Genomic DNA, 23,191 nt, shown 5'->3' on the forward strand with positions numbered 1-23,191 from the left:
AATGTCTCCAGTGAGGAACATTCCACAACCCTTCTGGGCAATCTGCTCCAGTGTGCAATCACAGCACAGTAAGGAAGTCCTTCCTCATGTGTAGCAAGCACAGGGCCAGCTATGGCCCCATGGAGGAATACTTAGAGATAAGAATATGCTGAGTCACAGGAATTGAACCAGAAGTCCTCACTCTGGTCCTCCAGGCCTGCTTATCTCTCTGTGACCCCACAGGCTAGTTTCCCTAACCCTTACAATTGGCCAGTTTCCAAGCCCCCCTCACCCTATAAAAGGGGCTGTCTTGACCCATTTTGTTAGAAGAGCTGCATTCGGACCCTTCGCAAACCCCTCAGAATAAACCATCATGGAACACTCTGATGCCAGCCTTCCATCTCTCTCTCGTCTGCTTTCCTAGAAGCCACGACCTGCCAAAGCCCCTGGCAAGCTAAAGAGCTGAAACCATAAAAGAGCTGATATCACAAAAAGCTGGCAATCACTGAGCTTGCTAAGGGGCCACGGCTGTGTGGTAGTCTGGCCTAGGGCACTCAGTCCCCGAAGGGCTGAGATATCCGGCCTTAACACTGCTTGCCTGGGGCACTCTGACCCTATGGGGGAACCAGCTATCTGGCTAAGAAGCAAGCCCCTGTGGCTTCATATTTTTACACTCATGTTCTGGTGGAACTTCCTGTGCATCAGTTTCTGCCTATTGCCTCTTGTCCTGTAGCTCAGCACTGCTGAGCAGAGCCTGGATCCATCCTCTTGGCATTCTTCTTTAGATACTTAAAGACACTGACGAGGTCCCATCTCAGTCATCTCTTCTCGTGGCTGAACAGGCCCAGCTCCCCCAGCTTTTCCTTGTAACAGAGCTGCTCCAGTCCCTCACTTGTCCTTGCTCTTTTCCACTGGACCTGCTCCAGGAGCTCTGTGTCTCTCTTGTCCTGAGGAGGCCAGAACTGGACACAGCACTCCAGATGTGCCTCACCAGGGCAGAGTGGAGGGACAGGATCAGCTCCCCCAACCTGCTGGCACTGCTCTGCCATCCTAATCCACCCCAGGACACCAGCGCCCTTCTTGGCCACAAGGGCACTGCTGGCTCAGGAGCAGCTTGTTGTTTACCAGGACCCACTGCCAGGTCCTTCTCTGCAGAGCTCCTTCCCTCAGCCTGTGCTGGTGCAAGGGGAAGAACACTGCATTTGCCTTTGTTAAATTTCAGACAGTTCCTCTCTGCCCATCTCTTCCCCCCTGTCAAGGTCCTATCGAAGGGCTGCCCAGCACTCTGGGCTATCGGCCACAATATCACTCATCTCATGTGTGATGGTTTATAACACACACACAATGGTAGAGGAGACAGATGTAGTCCCTTCATGGTATTTCAGAATAAGAAGGGCTCCAGATCATCCTGTCCTTCCCTTCCTTCATGACACTATTAACTAATGCATAGGGAAAAGATCATTTCCATCTAGCAGTGCAAATCAAATGTCAAACTCTTCAGTGTATTATCAGACCATCCAACAGCCTGATCCTGAAGAGACTTAGCTTTAATCTTTTTGGGCTGCTAGTATCCACTCACTCCCATCAAAGAAGAAGAGAAGCATATGCATAAGCTTTAGCAAGGCTGGGAAACGTGGGACTAAGAGCTACTGCTTTTGTTTTGGCAAATGCACAAACCACAATACAAAGCACTCAAGGAAAAAAAGCACACATCTTTTAGCAATCCCCCCCACCCCAGTTTTCCACCCTTCTCACACCACAACAGAAATGCTCTTCCAAGGGCAGAACTCTGACAATTGGTGGGAAAATTCAGGCAAACTCTTCTATCCACTTTCTGCAGGAGTCATTTTGGCATGCTTTAAATGCCAGGCAGTATTTGAGGATTTGCTTGGACATGTGCATATATGCATCTTATTCACCTTAACAAAAGGGAACTCCACATACTTTGCTACAGAACCTCACCAAATAGTTTAAATGGAAGCTTCTGGATTTTCATGTATTTATTCTGTATTAAGTACCTGGCTACTTTTTCAAACTAGGATTACATCTCATGCATTTGTTTTTCAAAATCAATGCATTTGAAAGACTTGTTTAACTAACTGAGCATGTCCTGTCTCGGACCATTTCTTTTTCTTGTGCTGTCATAGCCATTTCCCATCTAATTCTGTTTTACTTGAGTGGTCAGCATTTTGGACAAGGGAAGTCTATCACATTTTTGTCTTTTTAAAGAAGAAGGTTGGTGTCCCTACAGTTTCTTATTTAGCAACCAGACTGCAGAGCAGAAGGAAAAGCCCCCTCCCAAGATTCATTTTGGTAATGAGCACACAGTGGTGTCATCTCAGATCCCAGCACCTCAAGGGGAATGTCCATGCTCTCTGTGAGCAGTAAAGGAAGACTGCAAAAACTCACAGTACAGGCACACAGCTCCTGGGAGGCACACAAGGGTGTGACACAGCTGCACTTTTGCAACTGCTCATGCTCACATTCCTCCTCAACAGAAGAAAGACTTCCAGGCCACTTATGGAGTGAAAGGAAAACAAATATTGAAGTGATAAATCTCAGTAGCATTTTCCAGCAAGCTTTGTGCCCCTCTTTTTTTAAAAATAAATAAAATGGAGTCCTTACTTAATTTCCAGATTAAGAAGTACTATTACAAGCAGTTCAGGCCCAATACAACCCTTGAAACAGCACTGAAATGCACTACAATATTCTTTTATTTAGTTTACAGAAGAGTCTATCAGTACAGGTTGCAGAAAGAAAATGTTTAGTGCTATTTACAATTTGTTTTAAAACTCTGCTCTATACAAATTTAATTCTGATCAGTATGAACAATATTTTTGTAAATCTACTGCATATAAAGCATTTCATCAAAGCAGTAACAATGAATAAAATAACCTGTTTACATTTGAATGATGCCAATCATTCGGAAAAACGATTACACAGAACATCTGTAAGAGTTGTGGACACTTAAGTACAGAACACAATGTCAACCTGTGACTCAGTTTTTTAAAGGCTAAAGCTATTTATATGGAATATTGTTCTATTATACTACACGCCAATCTATATTTAACTTCTATAGTTATGTATTTTATAAGATTTTTATTAAATATATTCTACACATATTTGTAATTTCACCCAGGAAGAATTCCTCCCCAGTGAAAAAATATAAAATCTTTTATATTTTTTAATTTTTCTTTATTTTTATTTTTTACAGGTTTAGATGAAACTAGCTCATGCTTTAGTGCTGTGCAAATTTCTTTAGCATATCAACATTTAAATTATTGATATGAAATAAAAGAATGGCATCCTTTTCAATTATGTATGCCTTCAAAAATCAGCTTCTGATTTTAATACCATTGCAAGCACTAATACCAAATGCAGATTACGTAAAGAAACAAAACTAGTACTATGGCAGAAGATTTTCTTTTTGCTTTTTAAATTTTAATAATTCTTTTGAAATCTCTAGTGAGTAAGCATGACACTGAAGTCTAAGGTACAGATGAGAAAAATGACTGAAAAACACCAATTGCCAATATTCAAATACATAAAACTGATTAGTAAATGATGTTTTCTAACATTTATGCACAATAATAAAAGCCTATGAACTACAGGAAACTACCCCTCCCATATTAAGGCTAGGAAATGCACTCTCTGCACTTGTTTGTGCTGTCTGAATAAGCACTCAACTAACACACGATTGGAGTGCACACAGTAACAAAAAAATCAGTTTCATCAGCCCTCTACAGAGTGCTTTTAAATTACAGGCACATAGTATTTTTTCTTTGTTGCAGTGAAAAGATATATAGTTAGACTTGGTTTAGTTAGTATCTGTGCCAGTTTGGCCACCGAGGTTGACTTAGGTAGAATTGACTTAACAGTTTTTCCTTTGATTTGGCCATAAGTGAGATTTGTTTTACTTATTAATATACTATTTTCCAGTGTTGCATTATACATTGTGGGTTATTACTAGATGTCTCAAATATTGTTAGAGATTGTTGAGGAGAAATATACTGTCAACCATATTTAGTGCAAATTGCATCTAGAAAGCTTGACTGGTTAGATCCGGTTAATGCAGATTTTTGTGGTAGCAAAAAGATTCCTGCTATGGAAAAAAACACAAACTTTTCTGGAGACTGAATTCTTTCAAAAAGTGATGTACTTTAAGATTATTCAACAAACAAAAAGGAGGAATTGAAAAAAATAAACAACTAAAGTGTTCATAGATCTTTCACTTATTTTTTTTTAAAAAGACTAATGAGACAGTGTTCGTGTATTATTTCAGTTCCATGGATTTACAGACAGGCTCTTCCTACAGGTGGTTGAAGCAGGGTAGGGCCTCTTCTATTCCAGCAGCATGAAAGACAAAGACTATATTACATCACACTTAGCAGGTAAAGCTAACAGGGTTTACAGGATTACACAGCAATTGCTTTCTCCAGTTTTTTCACGGTTCCTTTGACCTGCAAAGAAGAGGGAAGTTTTACTTACATTCCATTTCTAAAGCAATGAGGCTGTTCTGTGTGAGCATGCTTAATACAAGTCTGTTCTCAGTTATTTCCAGTAAAAAAATTATTTCTTGTTATACATATGCATACATAACTGAAAAATAAATCAGGACTAGTTTTTCACAATAAAAACAAGAACTTTTAAGATCTGAGTAAGTTTCTGCACAATATAAAAATGCTAAACCAGAAAAGTCTTAGTTTTCTACAAATATGTAGAAAAGCATTCCATTAACTTCTTCACAACAGAGCACAAGGACTTGACTTTTCTCTACTATGAAATACTCAGAGCCCTTAAGAGACCTGACAACTCTGCCATCTATTTGAGTAAGAAACTTCTCTAGTGCCCAGCCTACCTTGAGAGTTTGGTTCTGGCAGTGTCTCTCTAGCCACCAAATGCATCACTGTTGTTTTGCCAAAAGGAAGTTTTAATGCTGCAAAACGAAAAAGGGAGAGTTATTAATACATTATATCAGCCTTTTTTCCTCCAAAATACCCAGCTGAAACTAACTGTAATTGGATTAGCACCTATTCAAAATTTCATACTGTTAGGTTTGAACTGCTTACTGGTTGAAGTTTAGTAAATCAGGGACTCAGGGCATGACAATAATCACTTAGAACATTGCACTCTTAAAGACATGATACTCCTGTTAGGAAGCTTAGCTTTCGTCTTTTGAGTAAAAAAGTGAAGTGGGCATTCATGCCAAGACTCAGGTGGTTAAGCACTCTTTAATGAGAAGGATGCAAAAAAATTGCTAATGCAGCCACCAAATTGTTATTCCTGAGATATCAAAACACTGAGCCTCTATGGCAAAACAGATTTTCCTAACACATATTTTGATCCATGACACAGATTTCTTGAAATACAAAATATCTGCACCTTGCCTTTTAATACTGATCTGTAACATCAGCTGCAGGTGAAAAATATCAAATTTAAAGTAGTAGGTCTCACAATGCTGCCTTTGTGAGCTTTAGCAACAAAAAAAAAAAAAAAAAATTAAAATTATGCTTTCCACAATTCATTCTGCTTGTGTCTGAAACTAAAATGATAATTTCTACATTCTAATTTAAGTATACAAATACACTGCATACTTAGAGTAGTTTCCTTGACTGTTTTTCAGAGAAATTAAAGGTCTTCTGTCAAAGTTTTGCCCTTCCTACTTTATAGTAGAAAAAAAAGTCAGTGATAAATTTAACAAGAATTTAATCCTTAATACACAAATAATTCTGACTTGAGTAGACTTTGTCCTATTAAATTCAAGTTACAGCTTTTATTTTCACATACAGTGAAACGGCATTTTAAGTGAATAAATTAGTAAGGAATGGGCAATAAACCTGAAGGCAAATGAAGCAAAAAATGCCCCTGTTTTAATCCCCACAGCACAGGTTAAAGATTCACCACTAAAAAGCCTCACTACAACACCACTATTAAATCATGTTCATTGCCTACATATTTATTTAAATAAATGCAAATTATGATTAAAACACAGGTTCAAACAAAGGTGTAAGCACACAAAGTGATACAGAACTCCACAAGATTCTTTGAAGCAGCTGTACACTTTGGGAAACGCCATCTCTATGGAAAGGCAAATCTGAAAGTTGCTGAATTTACTTGAAGCACTGCCTGGGCCTGCAACTAGAAGCTATTGATAACTTGAAATCTGACAAAGATGATGTATTGTGGGTACTTGATACCATGATACAACTGAAATCTCTGACTGTTAATATGCTCTTTGCAAACTCCATGGAAAAGGATTGTCTTCATAACATAAATTCTTGAATTACAAAATAATCACATTAGGAACATCTTTCATAATATCAACACAATTCAGGAGACTTGATTAGTGAGTTGTGGAGATAAACTATTTACAGTAAACAAGTAGTACTATGCTAATATTTATATTAACTAATTTCAGCTAGTAGTTTGCACAATTCACACAAGTTCTTGCTAGAAATTCCCAGCTTCTTGCTTGGAGCACCACGACAGCATCTGAGCAGTCTAACCTATGCTCAGTAATCCCTTCTTGCTCTTCTCTTTGTGCTCTCACCCCTTTCTCTCAGTTTAGCCAATTTATATTTAATTCCTTTCCCAACTGTTCAATTCTATTGTTGCTTTGCATTTTCTATCGTCAGAACTTACTTTTCACCCCCTTTTGGAATGTGGATGGCACATGATGGGTTAAACTTCCCTTCACCAGTAAATAAGGAAGCAAATGCTGCTGATTACCATTATCTACCAAGAAATGGAGAACTGTTGATTATGTATTACTTCCCTAATTAATATTATTTGAAATGCAAACTGCAGAACAAATATTTAGCTAAAGGATTAAATTTCCTGCTGGAAGCTGAACAACAGACTTTGCCTTGCTAGCCAACTCCCCAGCCCTCTGCACAGGCAGGACACAACAGAGCAGTGTGGCTCAAGCACTGCAGGCAGGAGCAGTGCAGCTTTACAGAGGTGCCTGTTTCACACTGCTCCCAGTGCCATTAGTTTTGCTGTTCCTGTAGTGACAGGCCATTCAGAGGAGGTATCACAAGGGATGATTCATTGAAAATAAAGTTTTTCACTTTTTCGTACCAATTTCTCTTTTTTGAGGCATCTAAGTTTATAGGAGTCTTAAATTCATAACACTACACAGACATGTAAGGTAAAAGTGAACAAAAATGGACTCCAGTTAAAAAGGAAAACACCAAACTGTTTCCTTGGAAACTTTTGTTTCACTGGATGATAAAATGATTTTCAGGAGGTCCAAATTCCAGTCAATATTTCTTAATCACCTAAAGCAAATATAACACTAAGTGCTATAACTTAAAGAGAACTGCAGCTAGAAAAGCTTAATGAAAGTTAAGCTAAGTAAAGAAACATAATATAAATATTGTTTAAAAAACTCCCCCCTTCACCTCCCTTTTAAAGGTAACTATTTCACCTAAGGTTACCTCTAATGAACAACACAAACTGAAGTAAGAGTCTTTTCAGGCTGTTTCATTAATTCCTGTACCACTTTCAGCTGTGTAATCTTACTCCTGATAACTTCATTAGTGCTGAAGTTGAGCCAATGTTTTAGGGATTCTTTTTCTTAAAACAATACAGCAATGAAAATATTTTTGAAAAACACTAATATACATGTAAGATCCTTGGATAAAAACATGATGATTAAATCTCAATGCTGAGTGATTAAGAATGAACTAAAATGCCCTGAATCCAAATAAGTGTTCAAAATTCATAGACCTAAGTTAATGCAAAAGTCAGCAGCATGCAGCTATTATTTTTCAGCTTAACTCATTAAATAATATATTAAATATATTGAACAAATATTCAATGTTTTCTCAGATTTAGACAAATGCCACTAAAGGGAAAAAATACTGGTGGTAAAGAGCAGCATTCAGTAAAGTAAATAAATGGCAAAGTAAATCCCAGTTAGCTATCCTTGCCTGGAAATGTAGGGTAAGACTAGCATCTTTAACTGCAGAGATGATCCAAGACTTAACATTTGTCTTTCAACTCTATTCCAACTGCTACTAGCTGCACTCACTGTCACCTGGTAAAAATACAAATTAAAGAGTGAATAAAAATTTTAGAGTTCTTCCAGCTGAGCTGACAATGATCTTGTTCGCATATATAGAAGCATTAAAAATTTATATATGTGGAGAGTAAATCTATAAGTACATCACTAGGCAACACTGGGAATGGTAGAGAGTGAATCAATAGCTATATCATCCCAGTCAATTCTTCATGGAAAATCACCATAAGCAGTCCAGATATATTATTTTCAGATTCCTCTTAACTTCAAAAACAATTAATTGGTAATTTTGTATTATAATATATTCACCTTTCTGTACTGCATCCAAGTACCAAACCATAAATAATCTAAACATACAAAGTAGGAGCATTAATTCGTTTTTAAACTGGCAAAGAATGGAAAGTCTCATATTGTTTAGTCATTGATACAGCTGATATTCCCACTAGCAAATGCTACCTACAAAAGGAGGGATGACTTAACAAATGTGTGTCACATCTCTGTGAGGGGTTCCCACCAAAATGCGTAATTGCGGGAAAACACTTGCCACGAGGGGGCACAGTTGAATTGCATTTCCTTAGCAAACGAAGTGAAGCCATTTACTGTTGTTTTCACATAACTATGCAATTGTATCCCTGGGAGAGCACTGGACAGCAAGAATGCTTCCCCTCATTCTCATTCACAGGATGTCTTCCCTGCGTTGCACTAAGATTTAAAGTATTGTTTGACCAATTATCATAAAGTTTATCAAGCATTTTAAAACGCTTCAGATATTTATTAAGTAGCTTGTACTGCAAATGCAGTGTAAGAGAGGTGGAACAAAATATTCCATTTAGAAAGACAACAACTAAAAGCAGCACTGCCATTTCATTGTGTGAGAGGAGACTTGACTTAGCAGGTGGGACCTTGCAAAGTTTAACAGCTCGTGGTAACAAGATGGGAAAATATGCAATAAAGTACAATGTCATGCTATGCATGAGAACAGCAGTATAAAGCAGGCCATCCTGTGATATTGAACAGTAAAGTAGTATTCACTGAACTGTAAATAAATATCCCCTTTTGCCTAACTGTAACACATAAAATGAAAATTATTTTCATACCTCCTAATGTCACGTTGCCATGAAGAAACCTCCCTTGATAAATAAGCCGCAAGATATTTGGACTGCTGACTTGTTCTTCTTCCCAGTCTGAAGAGAGAGAGAATTTCCACAGTTACATTGTAATACAAACATCTTTTATTACTTCTCTCACCTTTACCCAGGAAGAAAATCAGGAAAGGACTCTTTTGTATAAAACACTGAAGAGAGAACACAGGCTGAAGGTACAGGAAGATAATTTAAGGCCAGCACTCCTGAAGTCTATTCTTGAATCTATTATCTGACCCTGGGCATCTAAACACGTAATTTTATGTCTGCAGTATAAATATTACTGATGTCACAGACTGCAGGATATATTTAGCACATACACAAGTCCTAAAGAAAATATTTCATACATGCAAATTGCTTCCTGAATCTTGATATCCAGGCCATTCTGAAGCTTCCCAAGCCACACTCCTCATCACCAGCTAATTGACTAACTGGAGCCGTTCTCCAGCAACGGGAAGCTGCCGCACACAGAGCGAGCGCGCATGTGATGGGTCACTTGAAACAGAGAAAAGGACTCTGCGATCACAGCACTGAAAAAAAGCTCCAGAGGCAGCTCAGCGCCGGTCGATGACGGCCAGATCCAACCAGTTCCATGTCTGGAGGGGGCAGTGACCTGAGCAGCCCCCGACCGCCACCACAGAGCCGGGACACAGGCTCTCTCAGAGCACACACCCACCAATACATTTTAGGGAGCTTCTCCAATGCCATCCATTTTTATGTGTGTTTTTATGTGTTTCAATGTTTTTAAGTGGCAAATGGTGGTTGAAAAAAAGCAAGCTTGCATTTTCCTATAATGCTTAAGCTATCATAAATAAATGATAAGCTTAAATGGTCTTTTCCTACTCTTTTCCCATTCTCTGTCACAATGTGAAGAACAACTAAATATGCACTCTGCTTTCAGAACAAGTATCATAAAGTCTTGAAATGTTGAATTTAAATGGTCTCTCCAGGAATGCAGTGTCTTCTGTTTCTTAGATGACCAGATATCTGGCTACAGTTGTTCACCAACATTCTCTCTTTCTGTTTTTGTAGTGTTTATGTAGCAAAATCGATATTCAGCAAGGGATCAGGACCAGCCACAGAAACCAACCTGTTCACTGAGAACACACAATTAACATACAGGCAATAGCAACTGGCATCACAAAAGGAGAAGAACTGAAAAGGGTAGAAGGGGAAGCATTTAAAACAAAAGCCACAGCTGCAGAGTGTACAGAGAGGCATCTGGTGCAAAAAGCAAGTAGGCAGAGATTGGGCAGCAGGAGCCATCTCAGCCCCAGACCACAGTGGGAGCAAGGCTGGTACCAACAGAAGAATGTGCAACACTCCCAGGTGCTCCCATGTGCCTGGTTTATAAGATTAGATCAAATTAGGCAACCAAAGCTATTTGAATTTCAAGTATTTCCACTTAGGGTCTGATTCAATTGTCTTGCAATTCAAGCACATGCCTGTTCTACTGTGCTGTGAAGTGGGCTACATCAAGGCTGAATTATCACACTGCTACCATAATAGTTTTGTTTTGGATTTTTTTACTCTATACAGTCTGAACTCCACTATACTGTGGCTGTAAAGAGAAATTCAGCCAGTGTACAGTGCCATATTGATGTAAAACCACAACCAAAAGAAGACAGACTATATTTTGGCACAGGTATTTTCTCACTGTTAAGCTGCCAAGTTACCCATCCTTTTAATTTCTGCTTCTTGGCTGGAAGTCTGAAACATTTCTTTCTGACATGAATTCAAATTTTAATTTCCACTGATGACTAAATGAGCCAAGGACTCACTGACTCTACCTTTTTTTTTTTTTTAAGTTCAGATAATTGTTGTACAAGAAAGAAGTTAATATTATTTAGCAGAAAATGGGGAGAAGAAGAAAACAGGTAGCCTATGTAGATGATAAACATTAAAATAAATTTGGCATTTTCTACTGCAAGTCGAGACATCCTTAATTAACAACTGTATTGCCAAAAGAGGTGGGGCAAGGTTTGCCTTAATCCTGCCAGCATGTGACGGAGATTATTTCATTCCTTTTTTCCCTACAAGATCATGACAAGTCAAAATGGTAGTAAAAGCAATTGTAACATCTCTGTTTCAAGGCAACTTTAGTCCTCATCAAGATTTCTCCGTCCTGTGGCAAAGAGGAGCACTCTCAGTCTGAAAACAGCTAATGGGGCTAATGTTTGTGAAAATCTATATGCTGTTCTGAAGTGAGATTTATTAAACATTCATCAAAATTTAGAGTACTCCCTCAGGACAGCAGATATTTGAACTGAGATTTCCATGTCTGGTTCTACTTTTTTTTGAAGAAGAGACTTTATGGTCTGGGTTTCTTCCCAACTCTAAACTCAGAATCTGCAACTTTCAAGCTCTTCACAAGACCATGAGCATGACAACACGTGTTCACAGGCACAGACTTGAGTAAGGAAAAAAAATCCAGTTCTGACTCTACCAATTCAGATAAATGTACACAAAGAACATTTGGTTAGGACAACTACATTATGTACATATGTACATTAAAATATGTACAGCACAGAAGTTATGTTAACCTATTTTTTAAAGCATTTTACATCTGTAACTCATACTTCAGAGGACTTAAAACCTCCTTCTTCATTACATATTTTACTAAATATATATTACTGCATCCCAGCAAATCAAACAGCAAACTGAACTTTCTTCCTGACCTCAAAGACCAGTTTAAGGCCTAAAATACTGATTACCACCATTAACTTTTTGGCATTAACTATTATCCACAATATGTCTTTGACAAAGGCACCACAGAAACAGATAGTGCAATGTTTTAGTTTGTCTAAATAGTAGTCTTTTTAACATCAAAACAGTAACCCAAATGAAGTCCTGTACCAAAAGAAGCATTTTCTTTCATCGTATGTAATGCTATGTCTGGGTTTTGGCTATTTTCCCATGAAATCATAGTCAGGGAGAACAGAAGCACTTTGTTTTGGGGAGCTATTCACATATGTGAATACACATCTTAAGTTCTCAAGTCCATTTTCCAAAGCCAGTATTCCTCTATGACACCAAGTATATTTACACAAACAACATCCAGTCGTCTAATGTCTCTTAAAATGAGCCTTTATATTAATTTTCTTCCTGGAGAAATATCAGTGTTACAGATCCTTTCCAAGGCAGTAAGGAAAAAGTACTTCAGACTCAATTTCACTAATGCATTCCTGTGACTTCCCATGTTTTATTTTAGCTGTTCTCACGTAAGAGGTTTTCTATCTCTGACATTTCCTCACACTTACCAGATCCTCTAAATCGATCGATAAAGTGTCTTAAGATAGGGAGAAAGAAGTACTTCAATTTCGGGAAGCAAATTTTAGAAATAAAGTAAGAAACAGTCCTCACATCTAAACATCTGCCCAGCTGAAGGAACTGTGAAAAAGAAGGCAGGACACCTGTATTTCTACATAAATCTTTATCCAGATAGTGAATAAACATACTTAATTTGAATGTTGAGCAAGAGATCAGTTTACTGACACTTCAGTCTGAATATACAGGGAATCTCCTTGCTCACCAGTTAAAAAGCCAAAGCCACACTGCTACTCACCCATTGGCCAGTTGTCATACACATGTTTTGCAATATCTGCAGCAGAGTCATTCGGTGAAAACAGGAACTCTTTTGTTTTCCCGCTTACCAAGATGAGGCGCAAATTTATCTGGTAAAAAACCCCAAAACATCAGTATTAGGAAAGTTTACAGAGACAAATTATTTATTTTTTACAGTTACAAAAAACTGTCATTGGTTTTGGAAGACTGATCCAAATGATTTGACAAAACAGTTTAACATGTTAACATATGTTAAAAAGAGGGTCAAAGAGGTCAATAAAATGTTGTTCACATATCCATAATCTAGGAAGACTAAATTCTAACAGCTGGTATTTTTGATTATAAACACCAGAAGATTCTGTTAGTGATTGAATCAACTGTGCCAGTAAAAAATAGCTTTCAATAAGGTAGAAACATAGTCTAGCAATGACAAATAAGCAACATAGCTCCTGAATGAAAAGTATAAACCTGAAAAATGAACTTAGAATTAAAATATCAAAACCTGCACCTGAATACCCTATGAGCCAAATAAAAGCCCTAGAATGCTCCCTCCTGATCTCAGCCAGTGCATCTCCTACAAAATGCCAGAGTTAGACAGCATCCTTCCTTGCTCCCAGCTGCCACAAAGCTGTCTTCCTGAATCCCTCTGCCAGTCTTCTGAATCCAAAACTTTGTCCCATAACTGTCTTTCACCACAAGCAAAGCGAGGCCCACATGCAGCACAGCAATAACATCACACCATAATTTTTCTTTCAGTAATTTCCTCCATATAACCACCAGCACCTTCAGCCATAATTTTCCTCTCTTCTATTTGCAAACTACTGAATATAATTTCTTTTTCATATAGCATTAAAATAACATATATAAAGAGCTCACTATGACATTATTTACAATGCAAAAGAGATTAAATTTTGGCTCCTCAAGCGACTGTTAGCAAGGTCACAAAATACATTTGGTAGCACTTAGCAATGCCCATGGCAAGCAGGAGTCTAGCTGCTGTTGTACTTTGACCTACAAGCCTACATTTCATCAAGTTTCAGTGAGACTTTAGCAGACTAACTGCTTGGATACTTTTTTCCAAGTCACACTCTCAAGCTGTGGCTCTCACTTTAGGTAAGTTGCAACAAAGCTTTCTTTGTTGGAATTCAGCAAACTGTTTTCTACATCAAATATCAAGTGCAAAATTTACAGCAAAGTCCAAGTTTTCTAGACTTCTTGAAAAAGATCTCAGTGCGTCACGTCTTCTAAACATAAGAGCCCTGCCTCAGCTGCTTACTCTCCACTTATTTCAGAAGCTCTTTAGACAGATCATCTATTCCCTCCTGAATGCTTTGGCGTGGATTCACCCCACCTTCTTTAAGCACCTAATGGAGGTATCCAAATTACAATCTCTACCATCCAGCACACTGCAAGGTCAATGAAGGAAATGACCCCTCCTAAAAGCAATTCAGTGTCTATTTCAAAGTGTAGCAAGTATAAAAAGATCGAGCATAAAAGGCTAAGTTCTCCTCCCTGTCCTCCCACTAACACCCTTTCGAAAAATACAAGTTCTCCCATTAGCCCAGGAAAGCAAATGGTAGCTGTCTCTGAGAAAACACCACAGCCACTCCAAGAGCATCATTGCATATCATGAAATGACAAAAAAACTTGAAAGAGAGAAACTGAGGGAATGTTGTTTAGTTGAAGACAATTCTTCATAAAATTCAGAATACATTTGGCTATACACAATATTGTTTTCTTTGGAATTTCCACAATGATTAAGGATTTATTTTCAAATTTCACCAACATTTAGGAGAAAAAGCAGATCAAGTTCTACTGTTCTTGTTTACTCCAAAAACCTGACTACTGTAATGAAACTACAGCTTCAAAAAGTTGGACTACATTCAGGTGTTGTTTTGCTTATATTGTCTTCCAGTTTCAGTATTTCGCCCCCCTTTACTGCCTCCACCTGTGTATGTATAGGCAACACTCACATACACAGTTTCTCTAGCTGGACTATCCCAGAAAAGTTCTTCAAGCTTTCTCTAGTGAGACACCTATTTCCCCTTTCGTCCTAGGAGCCTGTCTCTGCACAATTTTTTCTATTTCCTCCTCAAACAAATGACAATTTTTGAAGCATACTACATGATGTCTAACCAGATGCTTGTAGAACACCACCAGTAATTTCCTCTGTCTACTGGAAACATCTGTGACTGTGCCCCAAGAGCACATATGCCTTCTTCATAACTGCATCACGCTGTTTGCTCAGCTACATTGCACCCTTTTCTACTTTGATCCTTTCAATTATTCAGCCTCCAAGCTTTTCTTTTCGCTGTATCACCCTAAAGCACATGGCTATAAATTTCATTCCACTCCTATTAATCCATCCCTCAGAGAGAAAGGAGGCTAGGTGTAAAGAAGTATTCTGCATCACGAAGATGTTTTAGATTTACCCCATGTCTGGGCATTGGACCTAAGAAATCCCCCAAAGTTCTTCTTCCTCTCTACATTACAAACTTTTCAAACTTCATGTCATCAATGAATTCTAGCAGCAAGACATCTTTACACTTACCTTTGTCATTAAATGAATTAGGAAACATCAAAATTCATCTGACAGTTGTTTCATAATGAATTTAATAACAAAAGCTCTCTGAGCTGCCACCCCCACCCCTCAGCCAAGTCCTTTATATGAAGCTCAGAGACACAGTTTCTCTAATACTTTTTAATTTCTCCTGTTGAACCAACAGTTTGCAAAACACCACCACATCAGTTACTAAGAACATATTCAAATGACACTATAAAAATATGTATATAGAAAATAAGTTCTTTTCATCACTTTACCACACTCCAGCTTTTGGAACTGGGGTGTACTGCATTTGATTCCACTCTCTCTATACCTCATTTTAAATTATTTTTAAAGCATTAATGCACCTTTTTAAAATACCAGCATACTGCCAAAAATTTAGGAAGTTCAGACCACATCACAAACTGTTACTTGTGCTTGGAGTGGGCTGCCTGTTTAAAAGAACAAACAAACCAACCCCAAATTTTCAGCACCAGTGCCTACCTCAGCTTCTTCACCAGCAGCCCCTTTGCCTCTCACTCCAATTCCCCATATCCATTTCCTATACTCTAACTGGCTCATGAGACACCCCCATAGCTTGCTCCCTCTGGCTAAGCAGCTCCCAAACTCTGAATTTATATAATTTATCTAAGGATTTATTTTCCTTCATCTGTGTAATTTAGCTGTGATGGGGGTTACCTGGTTTTAAGACCACAGCACTTTCCTAAGCAGTAGACATAACACCATCCACTCCCTAGAACTACCTGGTTTGGATCCTACAAGGAGATGACTAAAATAAACCCCAAAAGATTAGCCCTGCTCAGCACTTATAAGTATGATTATAGCACTGCATTAACGTAGAAGTGATGTTTTTCTTTTTCTGCCACAACATTAGGAAGACACATTTGTTTTATTCTCACTACTGAGTTTTGATATCACCAGGCACACTAAAGTGAATACAGAAAGAAGATTAATATCACTAAAAAATAACCAAAACTAACCTGGCTTCCTGGAAAATTTCATTAAGTCATACCTCTGCAGTTAATACACACCATAAAATCAATAAAAGCAATAAGGGGGGGGGGGGGGGGAACAGGGGAGGGGGAGAAGAGTGAAAAATGTTAGATCCTTCTTTCCCTCTACCTCCCGAAGATGGATAAGGTTCTTCATGCTGAAGAGCATTTCTTATGGTCTTACTATAAGAATATGAAATATATTAAATATATTACTATATTAAATATAAAAGGCACATTTTGATAAGATAATAATTTTACAGGGTATATTACAAAGTATGTGTAAAACACAGGATAAATATTTCATTAAAAAAAAAAATCACATATCAGCAGAAGCCCAAAATGAATTTTTAAGTCAGTCAAGCAGATGTTACATGAGGTGCAAAGATATAGCTGTTCTAATGAAAGGTTTGAGTATTTTCTTATTTATAGTACAGCATGCCACTGACACATTTAGTTTGCATGTTTGTCTCTCTCTCTCTCTTTATATATATATGTTTCTTAATCTTGGCTTGAAGGAATCTTAGTCTTGATTTGCTTATCACACTACCCCAAAGGGTTTGAAGCAAATAATCCTAAAACTTGGCTCTAAATTTAGAATCCAATCTCATTTCCCTCAAGAATATTGGTAAATGTAACAACTTGCAACAGCTGTACTACTTAATCTTGAAAACAAACTATAGGGGATCTGAAAAAAATATTTCTGGCAAAATTCCACAAACCTCAGAACTAAAAGAAGAAAGAGAAAAGATAGGCCCATATGTATATACACAATTACTCAAGGTGAAGAAAAAAGTCTTGGTTAGGTAGAGGAATTTTGACACAAAAGCTTCAAGTTTTTATTTTTCAAGTTAAGAAAGGATTCTTAGCAGTCTGAGCTATCCTATTTCCTACATTAAAAGCTGCCAAGGAAGTTGTATCTGTATTCCTTGTATGCTGAAAGCCCCTCCACCTATTCTTGTCAAGTGTCTTGGTCACAAAAAACTTTTACAATTCTCATAGTCCTCATAAGTTTGCTCTTCAACTGGGAATGTTACAACAACTGTCCTGATTATGGTTTTTTTTTTTTTTTTTTTTTTTTCAGGGTACCAAAGGGAGTTCCAGCCTTTTGCTACAACAAAGTGACAGAGATCATATCCTCACACTTCTGCGTTGTAGCACCAACTGCAACATTACTGCTGAAAGCAGTCAAGGGCAGCCAGAGTATCAGAAGAAGGATTAAATACAATTTGCAGTCTACATCCCCTCTGCACACTTATGTAATAGCACATTCTGTTTGTGATCTCGACCATGCAAATCTCACCCTCTCCCCCCCACCCCAATCTCATAATCACAGCTCCAGTAACTACCCCATCAGTTGCACTGCATACACAATAAAAATTTTCAGCACAGATTATGGTATCCAAACAACAATAACAAACCCCCCCCACCAAACAGAAAACCACCCAAAAATAAAACTGTATTTATGAAAAGATTATAATAACAACTGTGACCACAATTTTTGGAAGAGAAATTTGGGTCACATATGCTGACGTAGAGCAAGTTGTGTTTTCTTTGTTCCAGGCATCTGCAAAGTTTGTTCATTCTTTAAGGCAAACCTACAAAATATCTTAGTGCCACAGTGCTTCTAATTTCACAGCTAATGTTAAATAAATGGGAAGTCACTTTAACATCAATAAATATTGTGTAGGTTGGAAATCTCATTTCTTAATGTTTGACTTCTCATCTATTCAGTTAAATAAGCTAGTTGGTTATCAATTTTATGCTCCAGTAGCAGCTTAAGATTGCTCCCCAACTTACAATTCAAATGCAGAGAAATGTCATATCACTATATCATATGCAGCCCCAAGTTTAAACCAACTGCTTTTCTTTAGCTGTTTTAGGATTGAAATACATACACAAAACAAATTTTTCCTCAGCATCCAATACACTTATTTTTTTGTTCAAGTTCATTAATGTAAGAAGTAAGTTGCCTCTCTAAAGACACATTAAGGTTTCCTAATGGCTCTAGGCCAAAGAGAAACCTCCCAGCCCCACTATAGTGACTGAATTCCACCAGATTTACATACAAGGTTGAACAAAGCCCAAATAACAATCTTAAGCATCGCACAAGCCAAGTCAGCAGGGACCTGCAGGTTCTGGACACCAGGTCACTCCTGGAATGCATCCACCTGAATCTAATGAAGAACTTCAGTTTTTACATGTCCTGCATGTCTGTTGTAGAACCTGAGGTGTTTCACTGAGTGCTTTCTTCTCATTCCCAGCTTAAATTTATTCTTGAATAAGTTACACTCATTGATGTCACATGCACATCATGCTTTAGCCAAAAAAACCCTGGGGTTTTGATGGCTTTCTTCTGCATCTGCAGACAAGGACACAGCTAAAATTAAAAAGCAAAGGTTCTCCTCATTAAAAGCCTGGCCCTTGGTGGCAACACTGTCTTCAGAATGCTGAAGCACATCAGTAGAGATTAAGGTAACTGGGCTTGGTAAGCCTGGAGGGGACCTATTAGCAGCCTTCCCATGCCTAAATTACCAAAGGACCCCTTTACTGAGGTCCAAGACAGAAGACAACAGACAATGGTCATAAATGGAAGCAAGAGACTCTGAACTGTGATCAGGTAAAGGGTTTTCATCCTGAGGATCTCAAAACAGTGGTCACTCAGAGATGCTCTGGAAGCTCTGGCCTTGTGGATTTTCAAAGTCCAACCAACAAAGCCCCAAGCAATCTGGTTTGAATTCAGTGGTGAGTCTGCTTCTAGCAGGAGCTTGGGCTAGAAAATTGTTCAAGGTCCTTTCCAAAGCAAACAATTCCACAATCCACTTTAATCCCTATCCATATTTTTAGTTTTGTTTAAACTTTCTTAAGTATGCATAATTGAATGATACACAGTATTTCAGGAATTATAAAATGATACTAGAACCTCCTTAAACCAACTGCAAAAACCTCTCCATTTTCAAACATCACAACTGTTTTACATTTGTAATGCAGTAATCTCACAATGCACTTCTCCAGCCCAGTTGTTTCTATGACATAAACTTTCAAGCTTGCATTTCAAAATACAGTTTTTAACCACCCATAATGTACAGGATAATTTTATTGTAATTTGACTAATTCTGTTCCTATTAATTCAGTCTTTGAGATAATCCCATCTCCACACAACATCACAATCATCTTCTATACTATTCATTATCATCAAATTTTATCAGCATACTGATTTTTCTTGTCCTAGAGGCATAAACGAAAACAATACAAAGACAGCTGGTCCCAAAATTATCTTTAAGAAATTCCACTAAGCTTAACTGACAGCCTGACACATCCTGAACACTGTACTGTACCATCTTCTCCACCTAAGTCACACACTCAATCAAACCCTGCCTTCCCCAGCTGATCCCTTGCAACACAACATCAACTACTTACTGAAGTCCAGGCAGATTACATCTCTTCTGCATTCCCCCATGTGGAAAACACTCGCCTTCCAGAGAAAATTGGCTGATGAATCTGTCCTGATATAATTTGGATAAATAGAAATCATGAATTTTATTCCATTATTTCTTCTCTGCTCCTCCTCATCATCCTTCCTTCATGGTTACTCATCTGTCAAGTTCAAAGTCTCTCTTCACATCTTTTCACTCAACTAGTACACAGATATTTTATAACTTAATTTCTTCAACTTGATGAAACACCAAGAATGCAAATTTCTTGGGCAGACTCCTTATTACTAACCCACTACATTTCGTTTAATCACTATCTGCCTCCTTGAAATCCAAAGCATTTACATACACTCTTGCTTTGTTTATTCTTCCATTTGATTTTAACTGTATCAGTTCATGGTCATTGAAACAAAGTCATCTCCCCAAGCAGCCTTCTGAAGGCTTCCAGAACCTTCTGGGAATTTGAGACACATCTAGAATAATAATATTAGCTCCTTCTCAGCCAAGAAACTAGCTGGTAGAGGGACTGAGGTGACCAAGGTAAGAAAGTAAGAGAGCAAAAGTATAATTTTGTAGCCCAACTGTGCCAGCATTCTCAATCAGAGAGAAGAGATCCTTCATTCTGAACTCTTCAAGAGTCACTTGGTAAAATAAACTACAGTTCTCATGAATCACACTTCTAGATACCTATTTTCACCAGATACTTTATAGGAAATACACGTAACTTAACCACACTTCCTCAATTGAATACCTAAAATTTACACTTGTTAACACTCAGAACCCCTGTATTTAGCTTTGCTCTACCTCTACAGCACCTTGTAGTACCTGTAATAAATTTACTCCGTATTATGAAAAAAAGATTGACATGGAAAATGAAAAGAAACAGAAATTGTCCATGTGAATGAACAAAGCTCTGAAGGTCCATTGCCAGCTGCATCACTTGTTCAAAGGCACAGCACTTGAGAAAGTAGGGCAATCCCAACACGACACCAGGTAAATGTGACAGCACCCTGCGTCACTCTATTCAGGGCTAAGGTGAACTTCACACCAGTTCCAATGACACACTCACCTTTAGATTACTACAAAGTGAAACAAATATGGGTTCATGTGAAACTGCTTTCTCAAACAGGGAATGGATAAGAAAGCTTTGCACTGCTAAAAATTTAGTTAGCAAATTTCAGAAACTCAAAGTGAAAAGAAAGAGAAAGCCAAAAAAGAGATAAACAAATTTTACTTAAAGGGGGAGAAAAAAGCAAAATCCTATAGGCATTTAACTCAGTAGCTATGATAGAAGTAGCTGTTTCTATGGAAACTATGACACTCTTGAACTTAAAATCCTAGTGCTCGGTTACACTTCATCCATTTCCTCACTTCTGTTCAAGGAACAATGGCAATACCCTCCAATGAGTTCCAGGGTTATGTTTTCAGAAGAAGTATCTAGGAAACACTGTTCTTCAAAATAAATTAATACAGCCACTGTAATAAATAACCAGAAAAATACAATGGATTTCAGTCAAATTTACATACCGTTTCCTTTGCTATCCTGACTATTTGCATTCCTGAAACAATTCTGGATTGGTTTGGTTTTTTGGGGTTTTGTGGAGAGGAATGAGGTAAACACGACACTAACGAGTCTGCAGGAGCTAATTAAGAACTAAGAATTTTCACTGAAAATCAACTTTAACAAGACTTGAAAACCAGAATAACTTTTACTTACAACATACTGGTTCTATTAGCAAAAGATTTTTTTCTTGATTTAATGAAGTAAGACTCTAACACAGAATAATTTGTCTCACAGCAGTAAAAGAAAACTGAGGCACTACTTTACCTGGATCAAGTACCTAGTCTTCTTAGGTCAAATGGAATTTTGGCCACTGAATCCCAAGTACATACTTCAGTCATAAACTGTCTCCTGCTGCCTCCCAGGAGAATTCACTCTGACAGAGAAGACTCAAAGACCTACTCTGATTACTCATTAGCCATAGTCAGGGCAGTTTCACCCTGCACATGTTATAATTGTCTTAGTCCATCGTGATCCTCATGTGCAAATTACAAGACAGAAGACATAGAAGACCTTTAACTTGTCTTTAACACATGTCAGAAGACCAGGAGACTTAATATAAATAAGTAAAAAATGCACAAAGTGGCATTCAAGTTTGCTATTTTAAGAGTTCATCTTTTCAACTCAGTGTTGGAATAAGTGTACCTTCACTGAGGAATAAAGTGACTAAAACACGAAACAGCGAAACTGATATACTCAGATTAACATGAAATTTGGGTAGAGACCATTTTAGCCATCAGTATGCCACACTGAGCCAGTCAATTCCAAACACAAGAGTGGAAACAGCAGTAGAATTGTATGCAATATCAACACCCACAAGGGAAGTTCATGCTTGCAGGCTGAACCAGTTAGCTCTGGTCAGCAGGGCCACAGGGAGGTGGTTTGGTAACTACGGTGGTTTACAGCTCCTGTTCTCAGGAGGGACCTGTAAACCAGGAACCACGCCACCCTGCGGTGACATATCCTGGGGTCCCTGGCCTGCAGTGTGTGGGGTTAGTGCTGAAGCTCCAGCACAGGCATTTGTATGCCTTCTTCAGAACTTACATATTATAATAGCAGAGAAGAGCATTCCAGGGTTTCTTTATTAAGTGGGGAAGAGTGTGAGTAGGAGAGAGAGAGAGAGAAGAAGGTGTCTGTTTCTATATTTTCAATCTCTGTCTCCCTAAAAATATCTTTTAATGACACACATCCCAGTGTTTGACTCCAGAATTTAAAAGTGAAATCAGCGTGTACCATTTGTGTTAGCATTCTGCCATCTCTTCTCAAGAGCTGCCCCTGGATAAGCCCAACACCTTGTTTTCATCCTCTCCTATTAAGCTGATATTTGAAGCTTAGGAGTAAATCCCACAAATATTATTAATGAGAATTCTAGTCACTTAAATTTGGATTTAATTCTGATATAACTCAATAATTCTTCTATTGTGTTCTGTAGAGAGAATATTTATGTATTTTTTTTTAAATATTATTTAGGACGGTTCAGTGACACCTTTTAAAAGACCGATGCAAGACCACCAAGTCTGTGAACACTGATGTTGTGCAATGCCTAACACCTCCAGTCTGAAAGTCAACACTACCACTGCTGCAAACAAAGGAGAACACACAATTCTACTGAACCTGTTCCATACATAGCTACTTTTTCCAAGTGCAAGTGGCCTACAGATACTCTCTATCCCTTCATAATCCCCAATCAATTATTTTTTCTTACTTTTAACCAACTTTGTAGGGTTCAATTTGATTTAACCATGTACCTAAAAGATCACCTAGACTGGGAGATACTACAACTTTTTAACCCGCACAGGTCATACCATAGACAAAAGTCAAAGTAGTCTTCCACTTATAGCCTGGATGAAAATAAACGTCAGCTTCAATCTGACCAAAACTAAAGCTCTTTGGGGGGAAAAAAGTGAACACAACGAAAACATTAAAAATACAT

General features: G+C 38.0%; 1 protein-coding gene across 1 annotated transcript in view; it reads right to left on the reverse strand.

Moving 5' to 3' along the window:
* Nucleotides 1-2,675: 2,675 nt before the first annotated feature.
* Nucleotides 2,676-23,191, reverse strand: part of UBL3 (ubiquitin like 3) — a 55,832-nt gene continuing 35,316 nt past the window's right edge. Inside the window, exons 2-5 of the mRNA XM_059838814.1 lie at nucleotides 12,710-12,818; nucleotides 9,100-9,186; nucleotides 4,838-4,915; nucleotides 2,676-4,439 (exon numbers count right to left, since the gene is read on the reverse strand). Coding sequence (XP_059694797.1) covers nucleotides 4,387-4,439; nucleotides 4,838-4,915; nucleotides 9,100-9,186; nucleotides 12,710-12,818 — 327 coding nt within the window. The 3' untranslated portion in view covers nucleotides 2,676-4,386. The remainder of the gene's footprint in view (nucleotides 4,440-4,837; nucleotides 4,916-9,099; nucleotides 9,187-12,709; nucleotides 12,819-23,191) is intronic.

Source organism: Haemorhous mexicanus, chromosome 2 (genome assembly GCF_027477595.1).
Source record: "Haemorhous mexicanus isolate bHaeMex1 chromosome 2, bHaeMex1.pri, whole genome shotgun sequence".
Classification (NCBI taxonomy): Eukaryota; Metazoa; Chordata; class Aves; order Passeriformes; family Fringillidae; genus Haemorhous; species Haemorhous mexicanus.